This window comes from Thunnus maccoyii, chromosome 9 (assembly GCF_910596095.1).
Source record: "Thunnus maccoyii chromosome 9, fThuMac1.1, whole genome shotgun sequence".
Taxonomy (NCBI): Eukaryota; Metazoa; Chordata; class Actinopteri; order Scombriformes; family Scombridae; genus Thunnus; species Thunnus maccoyii.
In genome coordinates, this window is record NC_056541.1 from 15,258,998 (window position 1) to 15,285,415 (window position 26,418).

General features: G+C 39.9%; 4 protein-coding genes across 4 annotated transcripts in view; 3 read left to right on the forward strand and 1 right to left on the reverse strand.

The window, feature by feature from the left end:
• dock8 (dedicator of cytokinesis 8) overlaps positions 1 to 3,206 on the reverse strand; it is a 53,480-nt gene extending 50,274 nt beyond the window's left edge. The window contains exon 1 of the mRNA XM_042421013.1: positions 2,887 to 3,206. Coding sequence (XP_042276947.1) covers positions 2,887 to 2,939 — 53 coding nt within the window. The 5' untranslated portion in view covers positions 2,940 to 3,206. The remainder of the gene's footprint in view (positions 1 to 2,886) is intronic.
• A 1,657-nt stretch (positions 3,207 to 4,863) lies between these two features.
• Positions 4,864 to 19,973, forward strand: cbwd (COBW domain containing). Its single transcript, XM_042420858.1, has 16 exons — positions 4,864 to 4,988; positions 6,171 to 6,272; positions 6,494 to 6,580; positions 7,073 to 7,169; positions 7,361 to 7,452; positions 10,176 to 10,235; positions 10,864 to 10,901; positions 12,300 to 12,346; positions 12,791 to 12,877; positions 13,066 to 13,110; positions 13,813 to 13,869; positions 16,696 to 16,747; positions 18,198 to 18,266; positions 18,375 to 18,440; positions 18,591 to 18,717; positions 19,373 to 19,973. Exons 2-16 carry the CDS (start codon positions 6,173 to 6,175, stop codon positions 19,444 to 19,446), a joined length of 1,098 nt encoding a protein of 365 aa, XP_042276792.1. The 5' UTR covers positions 4,864 to 4,988; positions 6,171 to 6,172; the 3' UTR covers positions 19,447 to 19,973.
• A 1,523-nt stretch (positions 19,974 to 21,496) lies between these two features.
• On the forward strand, positions 21,497 to 22,965 carry foxd5 (forkhead box D5). The gene has a single exon (XM_042420859.1). It carries the CDS (start codon positions 21,698 to 21,700, stop codon positions 22,757 to 22,759), a length of 1,062 nt encoding a protein of 353 aa, XP_042276793.1. The 5' UTR covers positions 21,497 to 21,697; the 3' UTR covers positions 22,760 to 22,965.
• A 1,034-nt stretch (positions 22,966 to 23,999) lies between these two features.
• Positions 24,000 to 26,418, forward strand: part of pgm5 (phosphoglucomutase 5) — a 29,575-nt gene continuing 27,156 nt past the window's right edge. The window contains exon 1 of the mRNA XM_042420857.1: positions 24,000 to 24,857. Coding sequence (XP_042276791.1) covers positions 24,600 to 24,857 — 258 coding nt within the window. The 5' untranslated portion in view covers positions 24,000 to 24,599. The remainder of the gene's footprint in view (positions 24,858 to 26,418) is intronic.

Genomic DNA, 26,418 nt, shown 5'->3' on the forward strand with positions numbered 1-26,418 from the left:
TGTAGCCTGAAACACCTTCTCCCATAAGTCCTCCCTCTGTCATCTGAGCCAAAGAGGAAACACTTAAAAAAAACAGTGGTGTGCTGTACATGGCAAGAGGGAAGCAGACCAAAGGGATGTCCCCACTGTGTGTCTCATACTATCATATGTCTCCAGACTTAATGAGTCTTACTGCTATCAGCACCATCACGGCTCAGCTTCCTGTCAGAGGGAGGCACTCACAAACACAGCAGTCATTTGGCATGACTCAAGTCACAGACTGCTCCAAGGAACAACAAAAAAAAGTGACAGAAGGAAACTTTAAGCACAACTTCTTGTTGAGTTTGAATGATTTGACCACAGGGTGAGTCATTAATCAAATGTTTTAAGTAGGCTAAAGAGGCACACCAAGCAGATGTCATAAGCCAGAACCCGGAGGAAATCAGATGCAACTCAATCTGGATCCCACTGCCACTTAAGGGTATTGAACGACAGAGGCCTCGTGTCCACAGCTGTCCTCACACCTGTTACCATATGCTAGTGGGTAATGTAATCTATTGAGGTTTCAGCTACATTCTGTCTATTCATTTAAATCTAACATTGTGCTGTGCTGTGTTTCTTTGCATTGTGCGTTACTGACCACCATATTCTCAACATTTCCTTTCCATTCCCTTTTTTTTTGTGCTTATGAAGAAAACACACATTTCCTGATTTTAAACCGCCACGAACAAAAAGCGAAGTGAAACCAGAACGACGTGTCCACGGTGGGCAGGATTTCCTTCACACTCCATCCTGATAGAGAGACTGAGAAAGGAACTATATTAGAACATATAGGATATTAAGGGGTGGGTAAAAGAACACTTGTCAAATCACTTAAGCAAAAACTTGTACAAATAAGGGTTGTACTAGTTTGCGTGCCAATTAACAGGTTTTTCAGCCTGCCACATACCATATACTTACGTTTCAACTTGTGATCACTCTTCCTCTTTCTAGAAGTTTATGTGGCTCTTGTTGCTAGGATTTTCTCGGCTGTTCCACTTGACATTTTACATGATCTTGTAGTTTTTGTGACCAATGCAACCATAATATAGTTTTCAGATGATATGGCCCTTTTTGAAGCTCCATTAGATGTCTCGTGGTTCTTTGAAACTACACCAAACTGCTGGTTGTTAAACCTCTTTTAAGGCTCACACTGACCACACTGAATGTACCTGTAATGTGTTTATAATTATTCAGGGTTCTTTCCAATATAGTGTTTACAACAATTCATAAATGCATCAACTATACACTCCACAACAGCATGCTTCGCTACAGTACAGCATCTTCTAAGCAGCCCCTCTACTGGCCCATCACTGGATTCAGGCTGTGACCATAAGATCCCTTACACCCCCTCAGCAGCTGAGCTCAGCTCTGCACAGCAAAGCATATATCTATCCATGATTTCTCCTGGCTATGCAAAACAAGAGTATGTTACATTCCCTCAGGTAGTGGTAGTGGTGGAAAGAGGATTTTACACTCAACACAGGAAAAAAATAAAACTTTGGACAAGAGATGAAATGATATTCAATTAATCCTTTAAGTTACTTTTCAAGCAAATTCACTAGTTTCAGCTTCTTAAATGTGAGGATTTCCTGCTTTTCTCTGTTTTATATCATAAAAAAATCTCTTCAAAATCTCTTGGTTTGGGACTAGGAACAAGTAATTTGAAGACATCACCTTACATATTAGGGTATTGTAACATTTCTCACTGTATTCTGACATTTTATAGACAAAACAATTGATTAATCAAGAAAATCCGTAATGAAAATAATCTTAAACTACTTTGAATTTCTTTCAATATTCAATATTCAATATAAATATTTTGTATGACTGTATAAGTGGTAATTTTAGACTGTACACTTATGAAAGCTTGTAAAAACTGGAGAAGCAAGGAAACAGATTTTTGGTCAATAGCGCTTTAAAAAAAGAGAGGATCACAGAGGATTAAAACAGTGCTGCTTGTGAACTACAAAAACAAATGTGAAAGAAAACAATTTGTTTCCTCATTATTGCCTCATGACTTTGACAAAGACTGACCAAAAATGACCCGCTCTGCCCCTAATCCACTTCCACAGTGTGAATGAACCCCAGTGCAAAGTTTATTAAACTGCTGTAACATAAGGCACTGTGCAGTGTATAACAAAACACTCAGTTTGACCTGCACACGCTGTGGCAAGAGGAGCCCTGTAGGGAGAAGCCTGATATGCCAGCCCTGCACTGCTAATCATAGGAAGTAATAGTGTATTTGTTTTAATGCAACAGGAGCATGGTACACAATGGACTTCCATGTACATACTTCCTCCACACCTGGCCAGTGACACAGCAGGAACTATGACCACATCCCTCCTCATTTACAGTGGCTGTACTCAGACTTTACACACCACAGGAAATGATCACATTAGAAACACTAGATATAGAATCAGCATCCTCATGAGGAGGAAACGACACTGATAAAATACAGATCTATCTTTAAGTTCAGCATTGTTTGCTCTCTTCAGACTGTTAAGTGTGAGTGGTGAGAGAAACTGATGTATTCATGATTGATCACATGGCTGTCACTTTTACAAGAAGTTAAGCATGTCCTGTAATAACTCTTATGCGCTCTTATGACAAAAAAGTTGATTGTTTCGTATCCTCCAGGCTGCTTTGTTGTTTTTTTGTACCTCGGGACAGAGTGAACTGACCTGCAGCATTAACATTCACAACATGTGGCTGCTCGCTCCGCTGTGAAAACCCCTCAAACTGTCAAAACAGGGGCTCCTTCCCAAATTCTCCGGGGAAGCACCAAGAGTTCACGCTCACCGCTAAAAAAAAAAAAAAAAAACAAAACTATCAAAACAACCACAGCTTTCTATATGAGATGTTTACCTGTTGATTTTCAGAGCGAAAGCCCGTCGCTCTGCGCTGCCCAGAGAAGCCATACGCGAGTGTAAAGTCCAGTTCAGCCGCGCTGGCTTCGGTGTTTTCCTGCGGTCTCGCCGCCTCGCTGACTGTCACCCGACGCACCGCACACCGCTCCTCGCTACAGTCCGACAGTCATGTCAACACTCATCTTGGTTGTGGCGGGCAGGGGCAGCTTTCCTGGGTGTAAACTTCCGCATTTGCTCTGAGCCATCCCGCAGAGAGAGAGACACAGAGAAAGAGAGAGAGAGAGAGAGAGAGAGAGAGAGAGAGAGAGAGAGAGAGAGAGAGAAAGAGAGAGAGAGAGAGAGAGAGAGAGAGTGGGAGGAGATGATGGGACACGCTTGATCAGACGCGCGCTCCCTCGCTGCCGAGATAAGCATGTGGGTTTTGATGAAAGCAGTGGTTCTCAAAGTGGGGTTCGGGGATCCCCAGAGGTCTTTGATGGGGTTCCAGGGGGTCCCCAGAAAAAAGGGGGGACCATTTATTTTCATTGTATTGACTATTTTGGTCATGGTTTTCATACACTTTATGTAATAAAACATCTAAAAGCAAAAATCTTAACAGATGTGGGACAAAATCTAAGTCTAATTTGTGTCAGTTTAGGGGTCATTGACGTGAAAAGATCCCCTCCACACATGTATTAAAACATTAAAAAATACTCTTCTTGGAACAATAATATGTGTCTGACAAATGGCACCTATTCCTTCTTCCTCATTAAAAAAAGTCAAGAATCTATGAATATGCAAATATATTTAATCTCACAACTGTAACTCCTACTTCACTGTAAAGTCCATTCTCAGTATTTGTGCACTAGAGGTTTCAAGTTTCCTCATCACACTTGGGTAAGTTGAATACTGGACCAGAATTGGCTTCCAAACTATTTGCGATGTCACAAATCATGCTCATAGGCTTGCCTCTTAAAATCAGATTTCGGGGAAAAAGAGAAACTTTCCACTGTCAGCAGATGAAAGTGAAAACAACTTTCTAGTGTCAAACTCTGCACATACATCATTCAACACAGTGAAGCTCAAACATCCAACAAGGAGAAAAACATATTTATCAGTAGAGGGGGACTTCAGCAGTTTTTTTTTCTGTTAAAAAAACACACACACTTGTACATGTGAGTGGCAGGAGACATTAAGAGTGACAGGGAAACCAAATCCATGAAAATGAAATACTAAATACTAAAATAGTAGGGGAGAACAGGATCTCAATTTCCCCCACATAAAAACAAGTTTGAGTCAGTGATGTCACTCATTCATCTCCTGCTCTTCCAAACTCACAATTATATTTTCCGGAGAAAAAAAATTGAGGATTATTTTCACAATCACACCAATCATTCAATTAAGCTGTAAGTCAAGGATGCAATACTATACTATGAAAACAAACAAAAAAAACAACAACAGAAAGTTCAACGGGCTGTCAATTTAACAAGTTTAAATATTTTTAATTTCAAAAGTTTAACTGCTTAATACAAGATGTCTCCTGCTTCTCTAAAAAGTCCATTCTCAGTGTATGTTCACTGCGAGCTTCAAATTTCATCACACTTGTTGCATGATGCATACCGGCAAAAGGAGCAGCATCTATTCTGAGCTTCCTATCCCAAAAGTTGAAACTAGGCCTACACACCATACAAAGGACGTATGGACACAAGGGCTCCACTGTCTCCAATAACATGGTTCCTGACGCCCTCTTGTGGTCGAATCTGGTCATTACACCTACGATTACACCATGTTTACTACGCTGTTAAAGAGACGAATGGAAACCAGATGTTTGTGTATTTATCTACAAAATGTTGTAGCTGGAAATGTTGTCATTTTTACATTTTCTTTTTCTGTTCACTATTTCTGTCTTTCTTACTCTCTCTCTCTCTTTTTTTGTAACCTTACCCTCCTGCAGACTTTGTGCCCCGAAAGCGGAACCTTTGTCGCTGCTGTCCAGATTTGAACGGAGTATCGTCAGTGTTGCACACTGTCAAAACGTAAACCAGCAGCACTGCACGACTGGGACCTGCATTTTTCTTGTGAAAACTTTTGAATATCTGCATTTTCGAGAGGAACAATCAGGTAATTTATTCATAACCTTTGTAAATCAAGGAATGTATGTTTTATTGTGCTGTCGCGGCGAATTAAACGGGGAGGAAAGAATAAGCCAAGTCCATTTATTTATAGCACATTTAAAAATAACAGACGTCGACCAAAGTGCTTTACAGAGAGATTAAATTATGGGAGAATTTGATTCATGATTACAGTCAAACAAAAACAGGGTCAAAACAACAACACAGACATAAATAAGGCAGAACATCAGATACAATCACAACACAAACAGCATTGCACAAACAACAAATAAAAGCCAGAGTGTGGTCAGGCATGTCTTCATGATGACAATTAAGAGGCCAAAGGGAAGAGATGGGTCTTTAGACAGGTTTTGAAGATATCAGTGGAGGGGGGGGATCTAATCGTTAGTGGCAAACTACTCCACAATTTAGTGCCAACAACTGAAAATGCTCTTAATCTTTGGTTTTTAACTGGAATGGAGAGCAGTGATTGGTCAGCAAATTTGAGGGGTCTGGAGGTGGAATATGGGACGAGCAGTTCTGAGATGTAACCTGGTCCATGTAGAGCTTTAAAAGCGAATAAAAGAATCTTAAATTCAATTCTGTACTTAACCGGTAACCAGTGAAGAGAGGCCAGTACAGGGGATGATATGGTCTCTCCTCTTGGTACCAGTGAGGAGTCTTGCTGCTGCATTTTGAACCAGCTGCAAGCCAGATAGGTTGACTGACTGACTCCTATATAGAGAGAATGGCAGTAGTCGAGGCGAGAGAAAATAAAAGCCTTTGCAAGTGATACTGTGGCGAGCAAGTCGATGTTATTCTTCAACATTTTCTGTATTGTCAAGACTTGTATGGAGGAGGACGACCAGGAGAAAGCAGCTGAAATCCTGACTACCAACCGCTTTATTTGGATAATCCTCAGGAACATTTTTAGGACAGTTAGTACTTTATCATGTTAAAGTCACGCTGAATAACACAATGAGTAATACATGTTGTGTTATACTTTTGAAACAAAAGGGTATTTCTGATAAATAAGACAGATTTTTATGTTTGTTTACGGTTGTTTGCCTCTCAAGTGGGATTGAGAGCTTCCTAAATGTGTTAATCCTACTCACAAGACTGTTTGTGAAATGTCTTTGCACTGATTCAGTGTCTCTGTTGTCAAACATTGCTTCTGGTATGGATGGAATAGTGATGGAGGAGGAAGATGATTGCCCAGAGCTGGTGCCCATCGAAACCCAGCCCGGTCCTCTTACAGAGCAGATACCTGTCACCATCATCACCGGCTACCTCGGTGAGAGACTGTCTGTGTTACTTATAGCTTTAATGAGCTTATAAAAGAGATTATAGTCTCACACATTTATCAGTCCATCCTCACTACAACCCAAAGCAGCTTTAGTATTGGACCAGGGCATATCCATTGTTATATTAAAATTGTAAAAAGATTGATGCTGAAACCGATGGTTGTTTTGCTTAATTATTCTTTACAAATTTTATATTTGTGTTACTTTTTAGGTGCTGGAAAGACCACTCTCCTGAACTATATCTTAACAGAACAACACAACAAACGGATTGCCGTCATACTCAATGAATTTGGAGAAGGTAAACTAAAAGTGTCCTTTGGAGGAATTTCAATTGGTAATAGTTTCAACTGCTTTTGTTTTAGCCAAATAAAGATGTTCCATACTGTGTGTGTCTGGACTAAAACTTTACTTGTTGTGTTATTTCCTCAGCTTTCCACAAGAGAGCAGCATAGTAACAATTTTGAACTCATAAAAACTCATTATCATGTTCTGCTTCATATCCAGAGTTTGTGGAATAACATGTATCATATTTGCACAGGACTTTATAATTAGCTTACATTTGTAACTTTACTTACATTTCTGTTATGTGATTATGTTAGATTATGACATTTCAGTCTGTTTTCATTTGTCTTTATTCAATTGGTACAAAGAGCAGTTTCACAGAATATTAAAAACTGTTTGGCTTTTTGAAATCTCCTGATACCTTGTAAAATGAACATATTTGTTACGAGCTGCTCGGTCTCTATCGGTGGCTTCATCCTGATCGCTAGTTTGCGTCCTCTCCCTGCAGGCAGCGCCCTTGAGAAGTCGCTGTCAGTGAGCGACGGCGGAGAGCTGTATGAGGAGTGGCTGGAGCTAAGAAATGGCTGCCTCTGCTGCTCTGTCAAGTAGGTAGATTAAATATAACTTATTTGGATAGTTAGAAATGTACTGTTACTTTATTTTTGTTTTAAATCATGTAATGTTTATGTTAGTGCACTGAGTTGAAAATATAACACAATCTTGCATTATATTACATTTTGTTTCAAATGTCGCATATGCCGTTCTTCATCATTAGTGACTGCTCTTCATTTTTCAGGGACAATGGTCTTAAAGCCATAGAGAATCTGATGCAGAAAAAAGGAAAGTTCGACTACATCTTGTTAGAAACGACAGGACTTGCTGATCCAGGTAATACACATTTGTGAAGTTAAAAGAAGAGCAAAAGTCTCATAGAAATCAGTTTTTGATTGTCAAGTAGATTATTGTTGTTGAGAGTTACATTTCTGGCCTGGGGAGCATATAGACAGTTATTTGCCTCCTTTGAAACCTCATGGAGTCGTCAGCTGTTTCACCAGGAGGTGGGTTGTGTGTGGGCTGGAGGCAGAGAGGGGTCCTGCCTCTTTTAGCCCACACACAGATTTGACAGTCAACTCACAAACATCAACATCTATTTAATGCAAGAAATAACCAAATCCTACATTTTTTTCTTTTTTCTTTTTTTAACAATGTCTTTGCTGATTGTTTATCTTACAGTTTTGATTCCCCAACAACATACTGTAGGTTGGGAATGAAATGCTTTTTGGCAGCTGACTCATAATCTTCACAGTATTCACAGTATTTAAAATAAAGCTAATAAATAACTTTGACCCATGGCTGTTCTCTCTTTAACTGTCACTAAATCAAGTTAAAGAAACACATACAAAAACACCAGTTTGTGTTAAGAATACAAAAAGTGGCAGACAGCAAGTCCTTAAACAGTATTTCAACTATATGCAGACTTGTTACATCGCTTGAACAAACCAAGTAGCAAAATCCAACTGAAAGAGCTCATTGCTTCTTACCTTTTCTTCTTGCTATAAAATATTTCAGCATTTATTATACAATGAAAATTCATGTTACTCTTGCAGGACTTGAACACATGATGTCATGAATATAAACAGTCAGAAAAAAACTGAGATAACATGATTTCAACTTGTATCAGAGTCTAAACTCACAGCTAATTCTGCCAAAAGTTCTCTTTAGCTTTGTTTATTTCAGTGGTATTGTTATATATTTAATACATGCTGCTTTGTGGCTGTCAACATTGCACTTTTGTCTTCATATCTCCGTTTTCTTGATTGTGAATTGATGATGATGATGTCTCAGGTCTGTGCTTTAAAGTCGAGAAATAACCCAGACTTGACTTATATTAGCTCTGATTTGAAGCTGATCCTGGTTCAGTTTGTTAGGCTTATTCAAGACAGGGTTTTCACCTTAAACCACACTTTTCTGAGCCACCTTTATTAAACACCCCTCTAGTGGAGAAGGTTGTGATGTCTTATGGATCGAGCAATGCCATTGAGCCATTTTTTAAAAAATCTTAATGTGTCGCTCATAATGTTTGCTGCTGATTTCTCTCTAATGCCGCAATCAGAAGTTTTCTAACAGTCTTGTGTTGCTGTGACAGGAGCATCCAAGGAGCTTATTTTCATCAGGGATGCCAAAAAAAAAACAAACTAGCAGCCGTTCTGCTCCCAGGTTTGAATCAGGAAATCAATATTAGGCCATTACAGGGTGAGCACTGTGACGATCGGGGTGTGTCGCTAAGTGACAGGTGTCAGAGGAGGTAGCGGCATGGTCAGACACACACCACTTGGCCGCACCGGCAGAATCAACAGAGCACGCTCAGACTGGGGCTGTCTCCAGTCTTCTGTCACGTCATTGGCTGAGACAGGCTTGTTATCGACTAGGACAGGTCTGTCATTGGCTCTGGCAGTGCTGTCAATCACAAAGGCTCCCGGGGGATTCTCCCCTTCCATTCAGGAAGGGCTCGGATGAGTTATGTGAAACATGCCACTCAAAAACAGTGTTTTCATTACGCATCCATCAAATATTTACAATGCTTTCTTATTCTCGCTTGGCAGTTTGACAAAATTGCATTATGTGAACAAGCTGTGGCTGGCATGGTAACATAGGGTCTTATAATAACCTCGTCCACAGGAAAATAGAAACAAACCAAATGTACCAACAGGAGATAAACAATTGAAAGCTTCTGATATTGTTTTTTATCTGGTCCACAGAGTTCACCCAGAAGAAGAAAGCTTGCAGGGTTTCTGAAAATAGTGCTTTGCTGCCTTTAAACGCTTAAACTTCACATAAAGGTGTCATTGAATTGAATTGAAATGCATTTTAGTGTTGAAAGATGGGTTGATGAACAGAAAATCAATCTACAATTCTGATAATCTGATAATCTGTTAATCGTTAAGTCATTTATCAAGCAAAAACATTCACAAGTTTCAGCTTATCAAATGTGAGGATGTTTCATTTTCTCTATTTTTATCATTTAAATTAAACATCTTTCAAGACTGAGACTGTTGGTTAAACTAAACAAGTGATGGACATCATCTGTTTTTTTTTCTGGCTGAATGATTGATGTAATGTAATGTGATTGATCACAAAAAAGCAGCCTTAAATTTATTGAAATAATATTGCTGGTAACTTTTTGGTTAAATGATACAGTTATATCACAGATTTTCCCCAAACATATTGTCGGATTCGCTACTTTTACCATTTTAAAAAAAAAAAATATAGCAGTATATACAGCACCAGTCAAAAGTATACAGTAGCTGTAATTTTCATCTCAAAAATGATGTGTGAGTATGAGTATAATAATAATAATAATAATAATAATAATAATAATAATAATAATAATAATAATAATAATAAAGATAATCCCATGTGCCCGGGGCCACATTTATATTGTCAATTTTTGTAGTCTTTTGAACGCCTCATGCAGAAGTTAATAAATTTAGAAGAACATTTTTAGACAAAAAGAAGAATATGGCCTCTTTTTACTTAAACTACACTTCCGTTTTATGCGTGTCAGCCGTTTACATCTACCATTACACTGTTTAACACGTTTTCTCTGGCAGGAGCCGTGGCCTCCATGTTCTGGGTCGATGCAGAGCTCGGCAGCGACGTCTATCTGGATGGTGAGATGTTTGGAGTCATTTGTAATGACAGTGAAGATGTTGTTAATATCGTTTCTCAGACATCACCGGTGTGACTGGTATTACTTAAGAGGAGAAATGCATTAAGATGCTGCCATTTCAAGACATTACACTGATTGATGGAGGTTGTATAATTTAAGGTCACATTTTTAAACTTTAAAAAGCTCAAACTCTTTCACCATGAAACTGATTAACTTGAAAGGAAAATGTTAAATGTAGAAAGGAAAGAAATAGAATTTAAGGTTAAAATTTTACTCAAATGTTATTACTCAGATGTATAACAGCTCCAACTGCACTCCAGTTTTGATGAGATGTATTTTCTGACTTGTCTAAATGGTACCTGCCTTGTTTGTGAGGATGACATATTTTGTCTTGTTTGTGTATCTGTTTCATTGGTGTGTGTGTGTGTGTTCTCACTCCTCACACTGAATGCTCAGCTGTCCGCTCTGTTGTGACAGGCCAGTAGACCAAAAGTGTACTTCAAATAAGTCAGAGAAAGTGGCTCAGACAAACAGGCAAAACTAAACACCAAAAGGCAACAGCAGTCAGTAGAAGAATGTGCACAAGTTGTGGTACTTCCTTTGATTCACCAACATTTTGTTTATCCTAGGCATTGTCACCGTCATCGATGCCAAGTATGGACTGCAGGTATGTGATATAAGGAAACTTTGAAGTGGTTTTTCAGTTTTGAAATACTGTATCATGTTTTCTGCTCAAACGTTAAGTCGAAATGAATTAGTCAATTAACATTTTTGATAGTTGATTGGTTGTTTAAGTCATTTATCAAGCAAAAATGCTCAACATTTACTGGTTCCAGCATCTCAAATATGAGAATTTCTCTGTCCGTTTACTTTTAAATTGAAAATCATTTAATTTTGGGCTGTTGGTCAGACAAAACGAGTTGTTTGAAGTTGTTGCTTTGTACTGTGGGGCATTGTGAAGGGAATTTTTAAGATTAATTGATGAGTCAAAAACATAATCAAAAATTATTCAGTACTGAAAACAGTCATCAGTTGCAGACTTAATCATGTTTGTTGCCAAATTTCAAATACTTCACAAAGCATCATCAGTATTTGCTACTGAGCAACACCTAAATAAATAGTGTTCATTGTGACTTTAAAGGCAGAATAAGCTGTTAAACTTGTGAGATTGTTCGTAACTCCCCAGCGCATAGCAACACACACACACACACACACACACACACACACACACACACACACACACACACACACACACACATCCTGCCCTCCCTATGGTATTTAAAAGGAACAGGACAAGTGACACCCAGATAATGGGCTCTAATTTGAAGGTGTCATGCTCAGCGAGGTGACACATTTGGTGGCCGAGGTGCTGCTCCGTCCTCGTGGCACAAAGAGACAAGATGAAGGAAATCATGACAGAAAGAAGGAGAGGATAACTCATAGTGAAGGAGTAATTGATATCAGAGATGTGACCATCGTAATAGGACTGTCACATCCATTCACCTGCCTCTCCCCTCATGTGTCCATTGAAATATCTATCTGAGGGGTTTCAACTTAACTTGAGCCCTTGGCCTCAGGCGCACTGAGAGGTCTTTGTCTCCTGGTACAGATGTTGTAGAATAAAAGCAGCGATCGGTCTTTTCAATACATTTTTGTCATTTATTCCCTCAGAGGTAAGAGTGACCGATTAATGTCAGATTGACACTTGGGGTCAGGATCCAGATTAACACCTCCTGCTCTGTCTGTTATCACATATTAAACTGCTTTGGAAAACGCATCCCTGGTGCAACCACAGGACACAAACAAAATGAAAAGTGATCTCCTGTGGTTTCACGTGTTTGAGAGAAGAAGATCAAATATAGGCCCTTTCTTTTTTATCAATTTATCTGTCACATTTTGTGTTGGCTGTTGCAAATGTTGAGCATTTTACCATTTATATATATATATATATATATTTTCAAGAACGTGTCAAAAGAAAGAAGTCTTCAGGATCAGCATTAGCAGTTTTTTTTGTCCATTTTGTGAACACACGTGTAAATTGTGCCACAATCTCTCCCTTTCATAGCAACTAACAGAGGAAAAAGCAGAAGGACTACTCAACGAGGCAGCCAGGTATGCTCATTTTTACGACTAAATAAGCCGCTCGGTATCCACCACACCAGGTCTCATAACTTGCTGTTGACCACACTCTTGCCACCCGCCTGTCTGCCTCCCTGGGCGTCTCTCTGTTTGTCTCCTCCAGCAGCTGCGTGGTGTTGTTGTTGACCAAATACACTGATGAATAAAGACCAGTTGCATGACCCTTTGCATTCTTCTTCTTTGTTTGTGTTTTCACCTCTAAACTAAACAGTGCTCAGCTCCCATTTGAGTTTGACACTGTCCACTGCCACCCATGAACACACCCATACATACAGTTGGGGAAATTAGAGTTTTTAGTGATTCATTTTTTGGGGTTCTGGGTGTAGCTTTTCTCTGTTGTTGGCGTTTTGCAAATTTTGAAGAGCATGTTCACACTAGCTGGATAAACACAGTGTTGTATTTCTGTCTTTTTTTTAGGCAGATCGCCCTCGCTGACATGACCATTATCAACAAGACGGATCTGGTGAATGAAAAGGAACTTGCACAAGTCAGAGATGCTGTCAGGTCGGCCTCACATACTTTACACTTCTTATCATCTATTTTTATTCATACTCTTGTTATTGAGCTGCATATGTAAATTTTGGGCATTACGTGTAGCCTGTTCATAAGGTCACAAAGAACAGAGATATAGGGGGATATGGTAGGACGAGTGAGGTCTAATTTAATATTAACATTTTTTCCTCTCACTTCAGGTCTATAAATGGTCTTGTCAAGATCTTAGAAACCCAGAGATCAAGGTAAGTTATTTTTTCTGGAGCACAGTGGGATCATTTTTGTGTGATAAAATTATGTAGCTTTTCAGTTCGGTGGCCAGTTTACCCGCTTTGTTTAGTGTAACAGATGAACTCCACGTGCTGTTCCTGCTCAGATCTTTGTAACAAAGATGAAGCAGTTTAGGCGTGACATTGCACAAGTAAAACCCCCAATTCACCCACACACACGTATACATACACAAACGGCTGCACCCTGAGTAAACACCAAACCTTCAGTGGTGTCCAGTTACCCACAAGTCTTTGCTCTCTGACCCTGGGTCGTCCAGCCGACAGGGCTGTATATGTGTGAATGTGCGTGCGTGCAGATGTGCGTGCAGATATGCGTGCATATGCTCCCTCTGTGTTAGTATGTTATTGGACCCAGGTAGCATCTGACTAACACAAGCAGTGTGTATCAAAGGTTTAGGTGTGTCTCGGCTCTGCTTTGCCCCCCTGGCAGAGTTCAAGCCAGGGTGAGATGAAAGACACCGTGCAGAGAGGGGTTAATCAGAAAAACATTCTCACAGCCAGTCAGAACCCATTCCTCTCGGTCACAGTTAATCTTACTTATACGCAACTTGAAGCAAAAGCTGAAATGTCTTGCTTACTTTTTACCCTCTATGTTGTTGTTTGATGTTAAAATGAAAGTGGAACAAAAGTAAAATAATCAGTGATCTTCTTCCACAGGGTGGATCTCTCTAAAGTTCTGGATCTACATTCTTTCGACAGTAAAGATGGAGTCAAGTGAGTTGATTTTATACCATATAGGTTTCATATACACAAAATGTATTCAGAAAAAAACACTATATAATTGTTGAGAAAGTTGAGTTTAAAATAAACAAAAACTGAACGATATATCAGCTGATATACATATAATTTTTTTATGAGGCTCCCTTAAATTTCGTTATTAAAGAATTATGACCGAGATATGTAAAAGTGGGACATTTTGCAGTTGAAAAATAAACTTGTCAGTGTCTCTGGTGGGCACACATACATACAGTATGTGGTGCAACACTGTTTCTAAATTACTGTTCATATATCTTTGGCATTTCTGTTCAAAGGCAAAGACTGTATAGTCCCTTTTCTTCTTATGGAAAAGAGGGAAAATAAAAAAGCTCAAGTAGTTTGTTACTTCAGATGGCTATTATTCAATGTTTTACTGACACAGACTGCAAATACAGATGCAGAAATGTAAAATGATGTAGCACTGCTCAGTCCATCATAACACTGTTTAAAGACAGACACATAGTACAGCTGACAGATATATTTGTGCAACAATTTTGCACAAATGTATTGACCCAAACATTGATTTTAAAGCAGTAGTTTAACATTTCAGAAAATGCACTTATGTGCTTTCTTGCCGAGAGTTAGATGAGAAGACTGATACCACTCTCATGCGATAATACTAAATATATAGCTGGAGCCAGCAGCTGGTTAGCTTAACTTAGCATAAAGACTGCAAAACAGGGGGAAAGAGCTAGCCTGGCTCTTTCCAAAGGTAACAAAATCTGCCTACCAGCACTTCTAAAGCTCACAAATTAACATGTAATATCTTGGTTTTTAAATCTGCATAAAAGTGTAAAAAACAACAACAATTTACTGTTTTACTGGGGGTTATGGCAACAAACAGGAAGTCACTGGAATCATCTCATCAAGCTCTCGGCAAGAAAATGACAAACTATTACTTTGCAGTTTTATTTAAAAAGTTTTGAAAATTAATATTTGATTTTACTTAATTTAGTTAAGGTACAAAATGCAACATGATTATGTGTATATAATTGTCAAATTTTAAAATAGAGCATGACACCGATGTGTCCAGCAGCAATATTGGCCGTGCAGATGTGAAGTATCTATAATCTTCTATTTTACATCTTGCAGTGAAAGATCAAGAACTTCCTCTGACTGCAGAGATCTTTCTGCATCGATGGCCTTTGTTTCTACTCTGTCTGAACTGTGTACCCAACAGTCTTTGATACTGTTGCTCACCATGTTTCTCTCTAATTAACAGACTCTTTTATTGAGCGTCCCCCTGTTACACCCCAGGGTGGTCATCATATTGTATCCCCTGTAGAATGTCATTCTCATGAATAGAGTCAGTGTTCATCCCTTCATGTGAATGAAACGGGCCGCAGTGTTAAAGCTCTCTTACATGCCCTCAGTCAGTGTCTCTGAGGCCAGCTGCAGAGGATTAGAGCTGTGTGTGTCCACTGGCTCCCAAGGAGTCTCCCTTGTCCCAACAGATAGCTCCTTTCCCCTTGCCTTTGAGAGTCGGGGCCCCTCCTCCTCTAGATCCCAAGCTGGCTGTTTGAAGCGGCCCCCCGCCGCTCCGCCTGTGTGGTACTAACTAACAGCACACAGGGCTCAAGCTGCTGGACACAACATTTAGCCTCCTTGTGAGGTCAGGGAGAAGGGGGAAGGACAAGGAGGTCTGATGGAGAGAACAAGGGCTGTAGTTTGTTTGGGGGTGGTGGTGGGTGTTTTGTAGGATTTAATTGCCATTTCTAAAGTTTTCACAGGTCTATTCAGGGTTGCGTCATTAAACACTGATACAGCATACAGTGGATTATACTGTAAGGCAAAACACACTGTCCACTCTCCTTCTGCAGAAAAAAGAAGGGACATGGAGAAAAGTAGTGAAAAAGCTGAAGTTGTCTTATAATTTTATTTAACCAGGAAAGCTTCATTTAGACTAGAAATCTCCCTTTCAAGTGTGCCCTGGTCAGGATGGGCAGTAATAACAATAAGTTACAGGCAAACAACATACAACAGATAACACAGAATGGCAGCTTAAAACAGTTGTTCCTAACCTTTTTGGCTTTTAGCCCTTAGAAACAAAGCAATAACTACTTGAAAATCCTCATAACTGGTTTCGTGTATCTACTGGTTGTGAGCAGTTCAATCAAAAGACTTTTTTTTTCTTGTTTTATAAACCCGAAGAAGTATAATTATCCAGAAATTCACAAGAAAGAAGGCATACATCAGAGGAACATCTGGAAAAAAATGGCACAAGATTGTGTAGCAGAAATGATTTTTCTACTTTCCTATAATATTAATCGTCCTCCTATTTATCTCACAACACCTTGTGAGGGTCCTGACCCCCAAATTGGAAATCACTGCCTTAAAGCAACCTAAGAGCGGTCTAAAAAATAACACACTAAGTTCCTAAAATACATCTAAACATCAGCAACCAGAAGACAGAACATACAGTTCTTCAATGATTTTAAATCACAAAATTATGTCATTATTATATTAACCCTTTTGCAGTCACAGGCTGTTAATGCAACTCCAGAAATGAAAAATGTCATCCGCAAAATCCCAAGATGTAGCACTGATCAGTCTGTTATGACACAGTGTGCAAAATAAACATGCAGTACAGCTGACAGATACATTTATCAAAATATCTCAAATTTTGAATGTAAAGTTTTATTTAAATGTTTCTCAAATAGAATTTGATACCATTGGTTGTTAGCTTTTCTTTTCAGCTTTCCAAGTGGAAATGTGTCTCTTTTGTGGAATAAAACAGATACATTTCATGTTATGTGAAAAAAAATCATTTTTCTCCTCTGAAAGTCTAGCAGAGAAGCTCCAGCTTGTGAAGCCTGCAAGACCACATCTGGACAAGGTATTGTTTGTATCTATTATAAATTTTTATTCACTGTACTCCCTATACTTATTGTCCATGCAATTCTTAAAGTTGTCCTTGTTTTGTTTGCTAATTTATTTCAACACATCATTTCCTACAGGATAAGGGGGACGCATTCTCCTGAGGCTAAAGTTGTGCTTTGCATTCCCCCAGGCTCTGACACTGTAGTGAAAACTCCCTCCCTGCTTTGGTTTTTGTGTTGAGATCTACTCGAGGCTTTTGATGTTTTCTTGTTACACTACAAATAGACCCAGTTCGGGTCATACACAGCGTAGACATTGACACACTATATAATCCTTGGTAGACTGGGCACACAGTGTTGGCTAGACTGACAAGAGTCTTGGCTTGGTGTTATGACTTTTACAGTTGTTTAAATTGAATCCAGATGTCATAAAATGTAATGTATAAACCACATTTCACCCATTTAATTTGCTGTTGAATGACAGATATGAATGGGAAATTTCTAGTGTACCATGTTAACAGAAGATATACAGTGTATCCACATTATCTAAACATCAGATATATCAGATAGTAAAAAATATTTATCCCAAGATTATGTCTGGAATAATGTCTCTGGGTGTTTTCATTAGGCACTGGACCCAATGACTCCTCACAGCAATTAGGCCACATATTGTTTTCAGTTGTGCTTTATACCCGCAAACTTTTATCACAGGATGAGCAGAGATGAGGGTTGTTTGTGTGTGTAAATAACAGCATTGTTGTCTGTTTTCTCCAGGTTCCCTTTCCCGCATGAAGCTCAACCATCCCTCAGACCCTCCCCTCCCCCTTTCTCCCCCCCTCCTCTTCCCCATGTTGCTCTTTTCATGTAAATGAGAATGCTGTTTTTCTGTTGTTATACCAAATGACAAGGAAGTGTGTAACCTTAACACTTCAACACAAAACCCCCAAATATCTGCAAAGTGCCCTTTTAATGCTGTAAGGAAGTATTGGAGAGGAGGGAGCGTGTGAGAAAAAAAAGAGTGCGAGAGGGGGATGTAGGCAGATAAAGAGGGGTGCCGTCGCTGGGTTTCAGGTGCCGAGTGGAGTTGTGGTTTTTGACACGGTCATTGACAAAGTCATCAGCTGGGGTGTAAAAACACTTCTTTTGTTTAACGTTCATAATGACTTTGCTGGTTTCAGTAAACTAAAAAATATGTTAAAATGCATTTAAATACAGGCCTGTATTTATAAGTGAACATGTAAAATCTCAAAACACAACATTTTATGTATTTTCTTTAAATTTTATTTAATTTAATAAATTTTATTTATTTTATCAAAGCATCATTTACCTGTATTTCAGTGAGTGAAAAATGATGGAAAGCACTGAAATTCTGAGCCAAAATGTCAAGAAAAGTAATTCCAAAGCCACAAAATGTCAAATTTTGTGTATATACTGACAATATTTCAATATTTCATCTGTCGTTCTCAGAGTATTTTAACGGTGACGTTTGAAGTAGCTGGTGATCTTTCTGAGGACGCCTTAGATATCTTCATCCAGGTACACACTCATTCAGATCCTCTGTTTTGTTTTCCTGCTGCCATTACTAATAAGCTCTAACACAATACAGTCCTTTGAAAAGTAAATACCCATTTTCCACTGCTTTAGGATCTCCTATGGGAAAAGATGTTCAAAAACAAAGAAGGGCAACCCATGACTGTCATCCGGTTAAAGGTACAGTAAAGCACAATAGTCACCCCAGTGGCAGCAGTGATCAATAACCGCTGCTTTATTATCTGCATTAATCAGTTCCAAACACTTCATTCAGATTTGGTTAATATGTTACTCGTGACTTGTGACTTATGTGTTTTTGTGTGTTTTCAGGGCATAGTATCATTTGCAGGTAATGCCCACCAAGTGATGCTGCAGGGGGTCCACGAGCTGTACGAGCTGAATGACACTCCACAGCTTTGGGAGGAGAACTCACGGATCAACCGACTGGTCTTTATAGGTAAAGAAACACACACTTCTTTCATTTATGTATCTTTACACAATGCGTCTTTAACACTGAGGGCAGCCAATTCATTGAATTGCAATAAAATGGTCAAACTGGCTCTTATTGAAACACTTTTTTAAAAAGTTGTAGTAGTAATAGAGGTAGTTAAAAATATTAATGGACAGCTTCACTGTTTAGTAGTTTTCTGATTCTAGCATAAATTTCCATAACACATAAGGCTTTATTTTGTACATCCATAATTTCAAAGAACAATTACCTGGGAAGAACAATGCAATGTGGTAAAAATTGTTTGGAAAATGGAGCAGAAAGTCAGCTGAAAAGGCAACAATGCAAAATTTGTCAAAACGCAAGCATACAATTAAACAAAAATAGTTTTCCTTTAAACAAGATTCTCTGGAAATCAAAAACTTTGTCTCTATTCTCTCTATAATTAGTAACTGTTGTTCTTTCCAGAGAAAGGAAATTGCTACAAAATTACAATTTCACAATTTCCCAGTTTTGCACTGTGTTGAAATGCAGAAATTTTTTTCCCCTTTGCATTCGACTGTCTTGGGCTAGACCTGACTTTGTATGATAGTGTATGTGTTCATGTATGCTGTGTCAGTGTTGCTGCCTGTAAAGTTAATTTTCACTCTGCTCTGTCTCACAGGTAGGAACCTGGACAAGGACATTCTGCAGGAACATTTCATCTCAAATGTGGTGCAAGTAGCAAAGAGAAATTAGTCAGAAGCTTTTCTCTCGTCTGCGAAAACTAAAACTGTTGATTCTGGAGAAAATTTTGGGGCTTTGGCCATCCATAAATCTGGGACTGTGATTCAGCCGTTCACTCCAGTTCCTTTCCTATAAAGGGAAGAGATACATCAGAGAATGGCTAAGATTACTGTTGTCTTAAATTGTGATAACTTATCACAGCTTATTTTAAAAGTATATCAAAGTCATAGTCAGAGTGTTTATGTTGCTCTAGTGCCTGAGCTAATTGCTGTGTATTGTGTTTCTCAACATGACCTCTAAGATGCTAAAAAAATCTATAAATTTAATCAGTGCATTGTATCTTTTATAAAGATGGCTTTTATAAAATCTGCCATTTGTAAAGGTCGGAGCCCCACCTAGTTTTGGAAGGTGCAGAGTGATGCACAAATCAAGCCGTGGTTGAAGACTGTATTTTGCAAAATGAAATGGCCTCGCTTATGATTCTGGCTTCGAACATGCTTCATTTTTAAGTTATTAGAAATAAAGTTTTACTGAACATGTTTCTGTGTTCCCATGTTTTGCTACACACCTAAACAAAATAATATGTTTTAAATCATTAGCAAACTCGGCCAGTATCAGCTGACAACAGCAGTCTATTAACATAACAACAGAGACAAAGTGCCTTTGTGTTAAACTAAACAAAGTGGAAAAAAATGCATTAAAATCTTAGTTTTTGTTGTTATGAAACATATACAAAGAGTTTCCACGTTTGAATCCAGATTGAAAACTATTTTTACTTGTTTTCAGTGGAAGTGTATTTAATGATTTTCTTAATATTTGTATTTTTTTTTATCATCTACCACCCTGTCAATAGTGTCCTCCGTTTCATAATATTCAATGGTGATAACGTTCATCCGACAAGAGAGTCAGCACAGGAAAATAGCAGTGGATCCGTTTCACTTAGAACTACATGTTAAACATTTGGGGCGTTACAGCTTCAACTTAAGTTTGTGTATGCTATACTCTCTATTTCCTGGTATGTGTTACTTTAGTCTTTATTGGTACAGTCATGTGAGAGCCATTACACACACACACACACGCACCCTCAGAGCACAGTAGGCCCAGTCAGGTGAGGAAATAGGTGGAGTTTTCCCAGCTTGGTCATTTGCAATGGAGATGGCTACCAGCACAGTTTTAGCACATATCCGCTGTTGGACCGGTTTGCTTTGAGGATGGCTCTGCTTATTCATCCCGGTCGTAAAGCCGAGCTGAGTCCTGTAGCCCAGAGCGCACAGTGTAGCTGAGCCGTTTCCTACTCGATTCTGATGCTGATGGCCTCGTTAAGGCGACCATTGCCTCTTTTCTCTGCTGTCTGCGGGAAGCCCTACCATGGCCATTTTCATGGTCACAGCACCCGCGGGCATCCAGAGGTGGCAAACTAAACGAACCCGCAGGGGTCCAAAGGAGGAAACACTTGGTTTCTTATCACGGGTTAGGCGTGGTGTTATAATTCCCAAGAACATCCAACCTCCGACTGTGCTTCTGCACATTTGAAATATCAGATTATTAAAGTATCAAGAGTTAATTTAAACTTCAGATGAATGTGTCTTGATGGCCTATGCTCAGAACAGATAATGCTTAAGTCTAAAAGGCTGCACAGACCACTTAGTGATTGTTCACAGTGTTTGCTGTAAGAAGGCAAAAAGTGATGAGACAAAATAACACGAAATGATTTTGGGAATGTGTAGAGCTCACACTGGCGAAGAAGTGTCTAAAAACAAAGATTTGTGAGCTTTTAAGTAGTTATTCTGCAGTGTTTTTATGTCTCTCATTTTGGAGATTTCGTTTTATATGACGCAATTTTGTGAATTGTTGTCTTTCATTGTAGCCGTTTTGAAATTGAAATGAAGTGCATAAAAAGTTTGCCATACTGGCTAAAATGGAATAAATTGCCATCTGTGGATTGGCTTTTGCATGAGTTGCCCGTGCGCATTTTGACTCCCCAAGCCCCCACCTGTGTGCTCGCCTTGTCTGGCTCCCCGCGGTGAGGGGCCACTCTGATAGGTTCAGAGGGTTAATGGGACTGGCCTGCAGGGTAGCAGTCTCCCAACATATAAGGCATCAGCTCTCACTACTACGGCAAACAGCCAGTACACGAGGCTTGAGAAGAACCGGTCACTTGATGCGCTTTTACGCATGAATTGGGAGGCCTTTTGGTTTTTACGCACGGCAAACTATCAATTGCTCTTTGGCACAGTTGAGTTTTTACATTCCGCGTTTGGTCATGACTCTCTCCAGTGAATTTGAAGCTTCACAACACGCCGCCTTGCCTTTAGAGGAGGATGAGATTGATATCGTGGGCGAGGATGAGTCTACCAGGGGGTATCGAAATGAGTGCTCCACGGACCCGGGCTCCTCAGCAGAATCTGGTGCTGAATTTGACTCTTCAGAGCCTGACTCCTCGGGGGAAAGCGAGAACAGCTTCTGTGCGGACGCACCGCCATCCAGGAAAGCCCAGAGCAGCTCGGTAAAGCCTCCCTACTCCTACATTGCCCTCATCACCATGGCCATCCTACAGAGCCCGCTGAAGAAGCTGACATTGAGTGGGATCTGTGATTTCATCAGCAACAAGTTTCCCTACTACAGAGACAAGTTCCCCGCTTGGCAGAACTCCATCAGGCACAATCTCTCCCTCAACGACTGTTTCATCAAGATCCCGAGGGAGCCTGGGAACCCGGGCAAAGGTAACTACTGGTCTCTGGACCCCGCCTCAGAGGACATGTTCGACAACGGCAGTTTCCTTCGACGCAGGAAGCGCTTCAAGAGAAACCAGCCCGAGTTTGGAAAAGACGGACTTATGTTTTACTCAAACTTGAACTGCTACCGGCCGTATGGGCAACCATACTCCGTGCGGGGTCAGGTAAGCCCTCCTCCCGTTGCTCCTATCCGGTACATGCCCCTGCAGGACGGGATCATGATGCCCCCCTCTTCCTATCACCTTCTGCCACAAACTCTGAACAGCCATGGGAAGAGCAGTGGGCCCAAAGACTTCAGAGCGCAGCTTTGCGCAACAGAACCAACTGAGCCAAAGCCTGGCCCGCAGGCAAAGTGCTCCTTCAGCATCGAGAGCATCATGAGCAAACCATCACCCATCAGTCCACAGAATCCAAATCTCCAGCAGAGCCCACACAGCGCTCTTGGGTACGCTCATCTCATGTCGGGTCCTGCTGCCTGTTTGGTTCCGACGCTCCTGCAGACTCCCAGGACTCCATTCTGCCCTCCTGCCATGCTGCGTACTGCTCCTTTAATAAATGAGCATCTCAGACTGTCATTTCCTCGCTGCTGAAGCCTCTGGCTGTATAAGAAACACTACAGTGTCTATATGTGTGACACTATGCGAAGACACGTTTAGCCCATTTCTTAAAGAAATTTCTTAACTGCATGATATTTATGTGCGTTGACAGTCAAAATTATGTCTTAAACGGAAATGTAAATAAGATTGAGTGGTAATATATTTGTGGAAGTCGATGCAGTGAAAACTCGATGATGAATGTGTTTTGTTATTAATTTTGTTATTAATTAATGTGTAAAAAATAAATGTATAAAAACTACTGCTGCTGCTTACTGTTCTAAGTCCTCTAATTGACTCTTTAATGCAATAATTTACAGTTTGCACATGATTTGGGTGATCAGGGTGCAGTGGTGTTAAAAAAGAAGACATATTCTGTCAATGGAATTAGAAAAAAACAACAACAACAACAAAAAAACCCACCTGAAATCAATAGTTGTACATACTGTATAATCTGAAATGTTATTTCTTGAATGAGTGAAGCTGCATACTGATGCTGTAGCCAAAAAAGTTGAAAATTTCACCAAATTAACATTTGCAATTATCCATTAACCTGCATCCTCTAAATCAGCATCATTCACTTGTTAATGATGTTGAGAGGCTGTTGAAAAGTCACGTCAACAGAACAGCTGTTTACAATCTTTTTGGCTGATGTGAAGATTTTTGAGGTAAAACCTCAAAGTTGCCAAACAGCAAATTGATATAGATGCTGCTAGTTCTAAACGTAGATATGGGTGCAGAAGCTCCACTGGAACTTGCTGATATAGAAACAAGGCTATAATCGTTCACATAACAGGAACATAAAACCTCCCTGACCATATTTCTCAAAATGAAAAGTCTATACATTTACACACCAAAATATACTTTACAAAAACTGAAATTAAAGAAAACAAAAAATACTTTTAATTATTAGTTTAGTTATTATTTAGGCTGTATTTCTGGGTTGACACAGTGTAAAACGCTCTATAATGCATCAATTTTTTCTTCCTGCCTCAAGGTGTCACTATTTACCAAATTTTGGAGCAGACTTGATGTAAACTGAGCAGATTTGAGGTGACCAGTCCACCCCCAGTAAAGTAAAGGGATTGCAAGGTCACAGACTAGATATAAAAGTAGGATATTTTAAAACTAAACAGGGACCGAGATATGGAATTGTTAACAATAAATATACATAAACTAATACATAAATAAACTTGACCCAAATGAAAAGGAAAAACTTTCACATAGGTAAAGTGAGGTTTTGCTCTGTATTCAGCCCTATATAAACTCCCATAAATCGACGCATACGGCTTCATACCGGGCAGTGTATACAGCACAGACACAGGCAGTGTCCGGTTGCAGGCCGGGCCCAATACAATTCCCCTCTGCCATCAGTCAGAGGTCTATTTTTGACCAGGGGCTCAGCTGATTGTGGGCCTTGAAGATTCTGGCCCTCCCTACTGTTTTTTTTCTCTTGTTGTCAGTTGTTCAGGCTTATTAGGAAAAGAGGGAGTTGTCAAACTGCAGGGGACGGTTTTGCTGAATGTTCAGCTCAGTTCAGAGGGATGAAGCTCTCTTGGCTATAGCATAATTTACCGAGGTGAGAACATTTTTGACTGGGTGTTTCCTTTCATTGCAGCCAATTCATCCCTGTGTGGGACAGCTGTCACTGCTCTCCTCCTCCTCCTCCTCCGCCTCTTAATTTACTTTCTTGGCTGACAAGCTCTGTCTTTTGGGCTGTTGGTTCACCACATCACTTATACATTCACTCTGTGGTCGGACGCCACCAGTTGCCAACTCCAGAAGTAACTTCAGCTTCTTCTGATCGGCGTCCTCCCGTTGGGATCCGACGAGGAGGATGGAGACGAGCCCCATCCCGGTGGTGACGGTCCAAACCGCCCCCTTCGACGATCAGCGGCCCGGTACCAACGGGCTGCGGAGGAAGACGGCGGTGTTCGAGGGGAAGAAGAATTACCTGCAGAACTACATCCAGAGCGTGTTGTCCTCCATCGACCTGCGGGACCGACAGGGCTGCACCATGGTGGTGGGCAGCGACGGCCGCTACTTCAGCCGAGCTGCCATCGAGGTGATAGTGCAAATGGCAGCTGCCAACGGGGTAAGCAGAGAGGGTGCGACCACCAGCCACACGTACTGCCATGTATGTGCTCTGTAGGCTACTATCAACATGTTGTACAAACTTTCTGTAAGTTCTTATTCAAGCAAATTCAGCCATATTTGGATATAATGTATCTCTAGTAGGTTGTTACAAGTAACCACTAAAACTGACTGATAGAAAAGTAGCAGTTCAGGCAGGTAAGTCTAAATTTGATCTTAGCTGCTTGTCATTTCAATGGAGAGCAAAGATTGAGTTAACTTGCCAAGAATAGTGGCGGTTTTAGCTTCATAATCATGGGATTCAGCATGTTCATATGCAGAAGTTACCAATTACTGCATCTTTCTTAGGATGCAGTAATTTGGTGATTTAACTATAATTTAGGGCTTCTAAGTGGTTCTCAAAGTGGGGTCCAGGGACCCTCAGGGGTTCTTGAGGGGGGTTCCAGCAGGTCCCCAGCAAAAATGGGAATCATTTATTTTCTCTATAATTCCATACATAAGTAACACAATGACAGAGTGTATGACTACTTTGGCCACAGGTTTCATACATTTGATGTGATAAAACATCTAAAAGCAAAAGTCTTATCAGATGGGGGACCCTGGAACAAAATCTTATCAAATGGGGGTCCGTAGTCTAATTTGTGTCAGTTTAGGGGTCCTTGATGTGAAAAAGTTTGAGGACCACTGCTCTAAGAATCATTTTCAATATCGAGTAATCTGCCAATTATTTTCTCAATTAATTGTCTGGTCAATAAAAAGCCAGCCAGTGAATTTGACAATTAACCGATTATTAAAATAGTTGCAGATTATTTTCTGTCGATTAATCGACTAATTATGTCATAGCTACAGTAATTAATCAATCTGACCTGTGTATTGTGAGCAGATATTCAACCACCACCAACATATTAGCAGAAGTTTGGACCCAATGTTTTTTTTTGTCTGGCAAAATATTAAATCAGATCTCAGATGGGGTAAAAGTAATAATTTGTGGTATTAAGACACTTGTTACCACTCCAACATGTGTCTGAACCCCAAGTGTCAGCAGCGGATAAATGAAAACGGGAAGACTAGAGTGAGCGACAGAACAGGAAAATCCCCACAGCTCATTTAAAACGCTTGCTCTGAGATCTGTGTGATTGGTTTGGACGGGTTCCAAAGGAAAATCTGAAGGGAATATAATTTGTTTTTGAGATCGGTTCGTTTTTCTGCTGGCCCAGCCAAATGTCTCTTGATGTCGGCCTTATCAGCACTTCCATCCATCCTGCTCTATTTTCCTGCCTACGTTTGTTCCCCCCACCTCTTGCTGTTCTGCCTCTCCTGGGCCAAACTGCACACTTTGGGGATCCCCTGTCATATGGCATTGATCCAAAAGTCAGGATAGTTGTAGCTCTTGCAACAGAAGATAAACAGTGCAAGCATGCTTTACACTTAGTATTCATACATAATTAAACCCATATTGTGTATCCATAATTATAATTATAATCGTATGTAATTAAACACAGTAGTATACAGATTACAAGCATTTCTTACACTTACAGTCACACCTTTCTCTTACTTTCTCT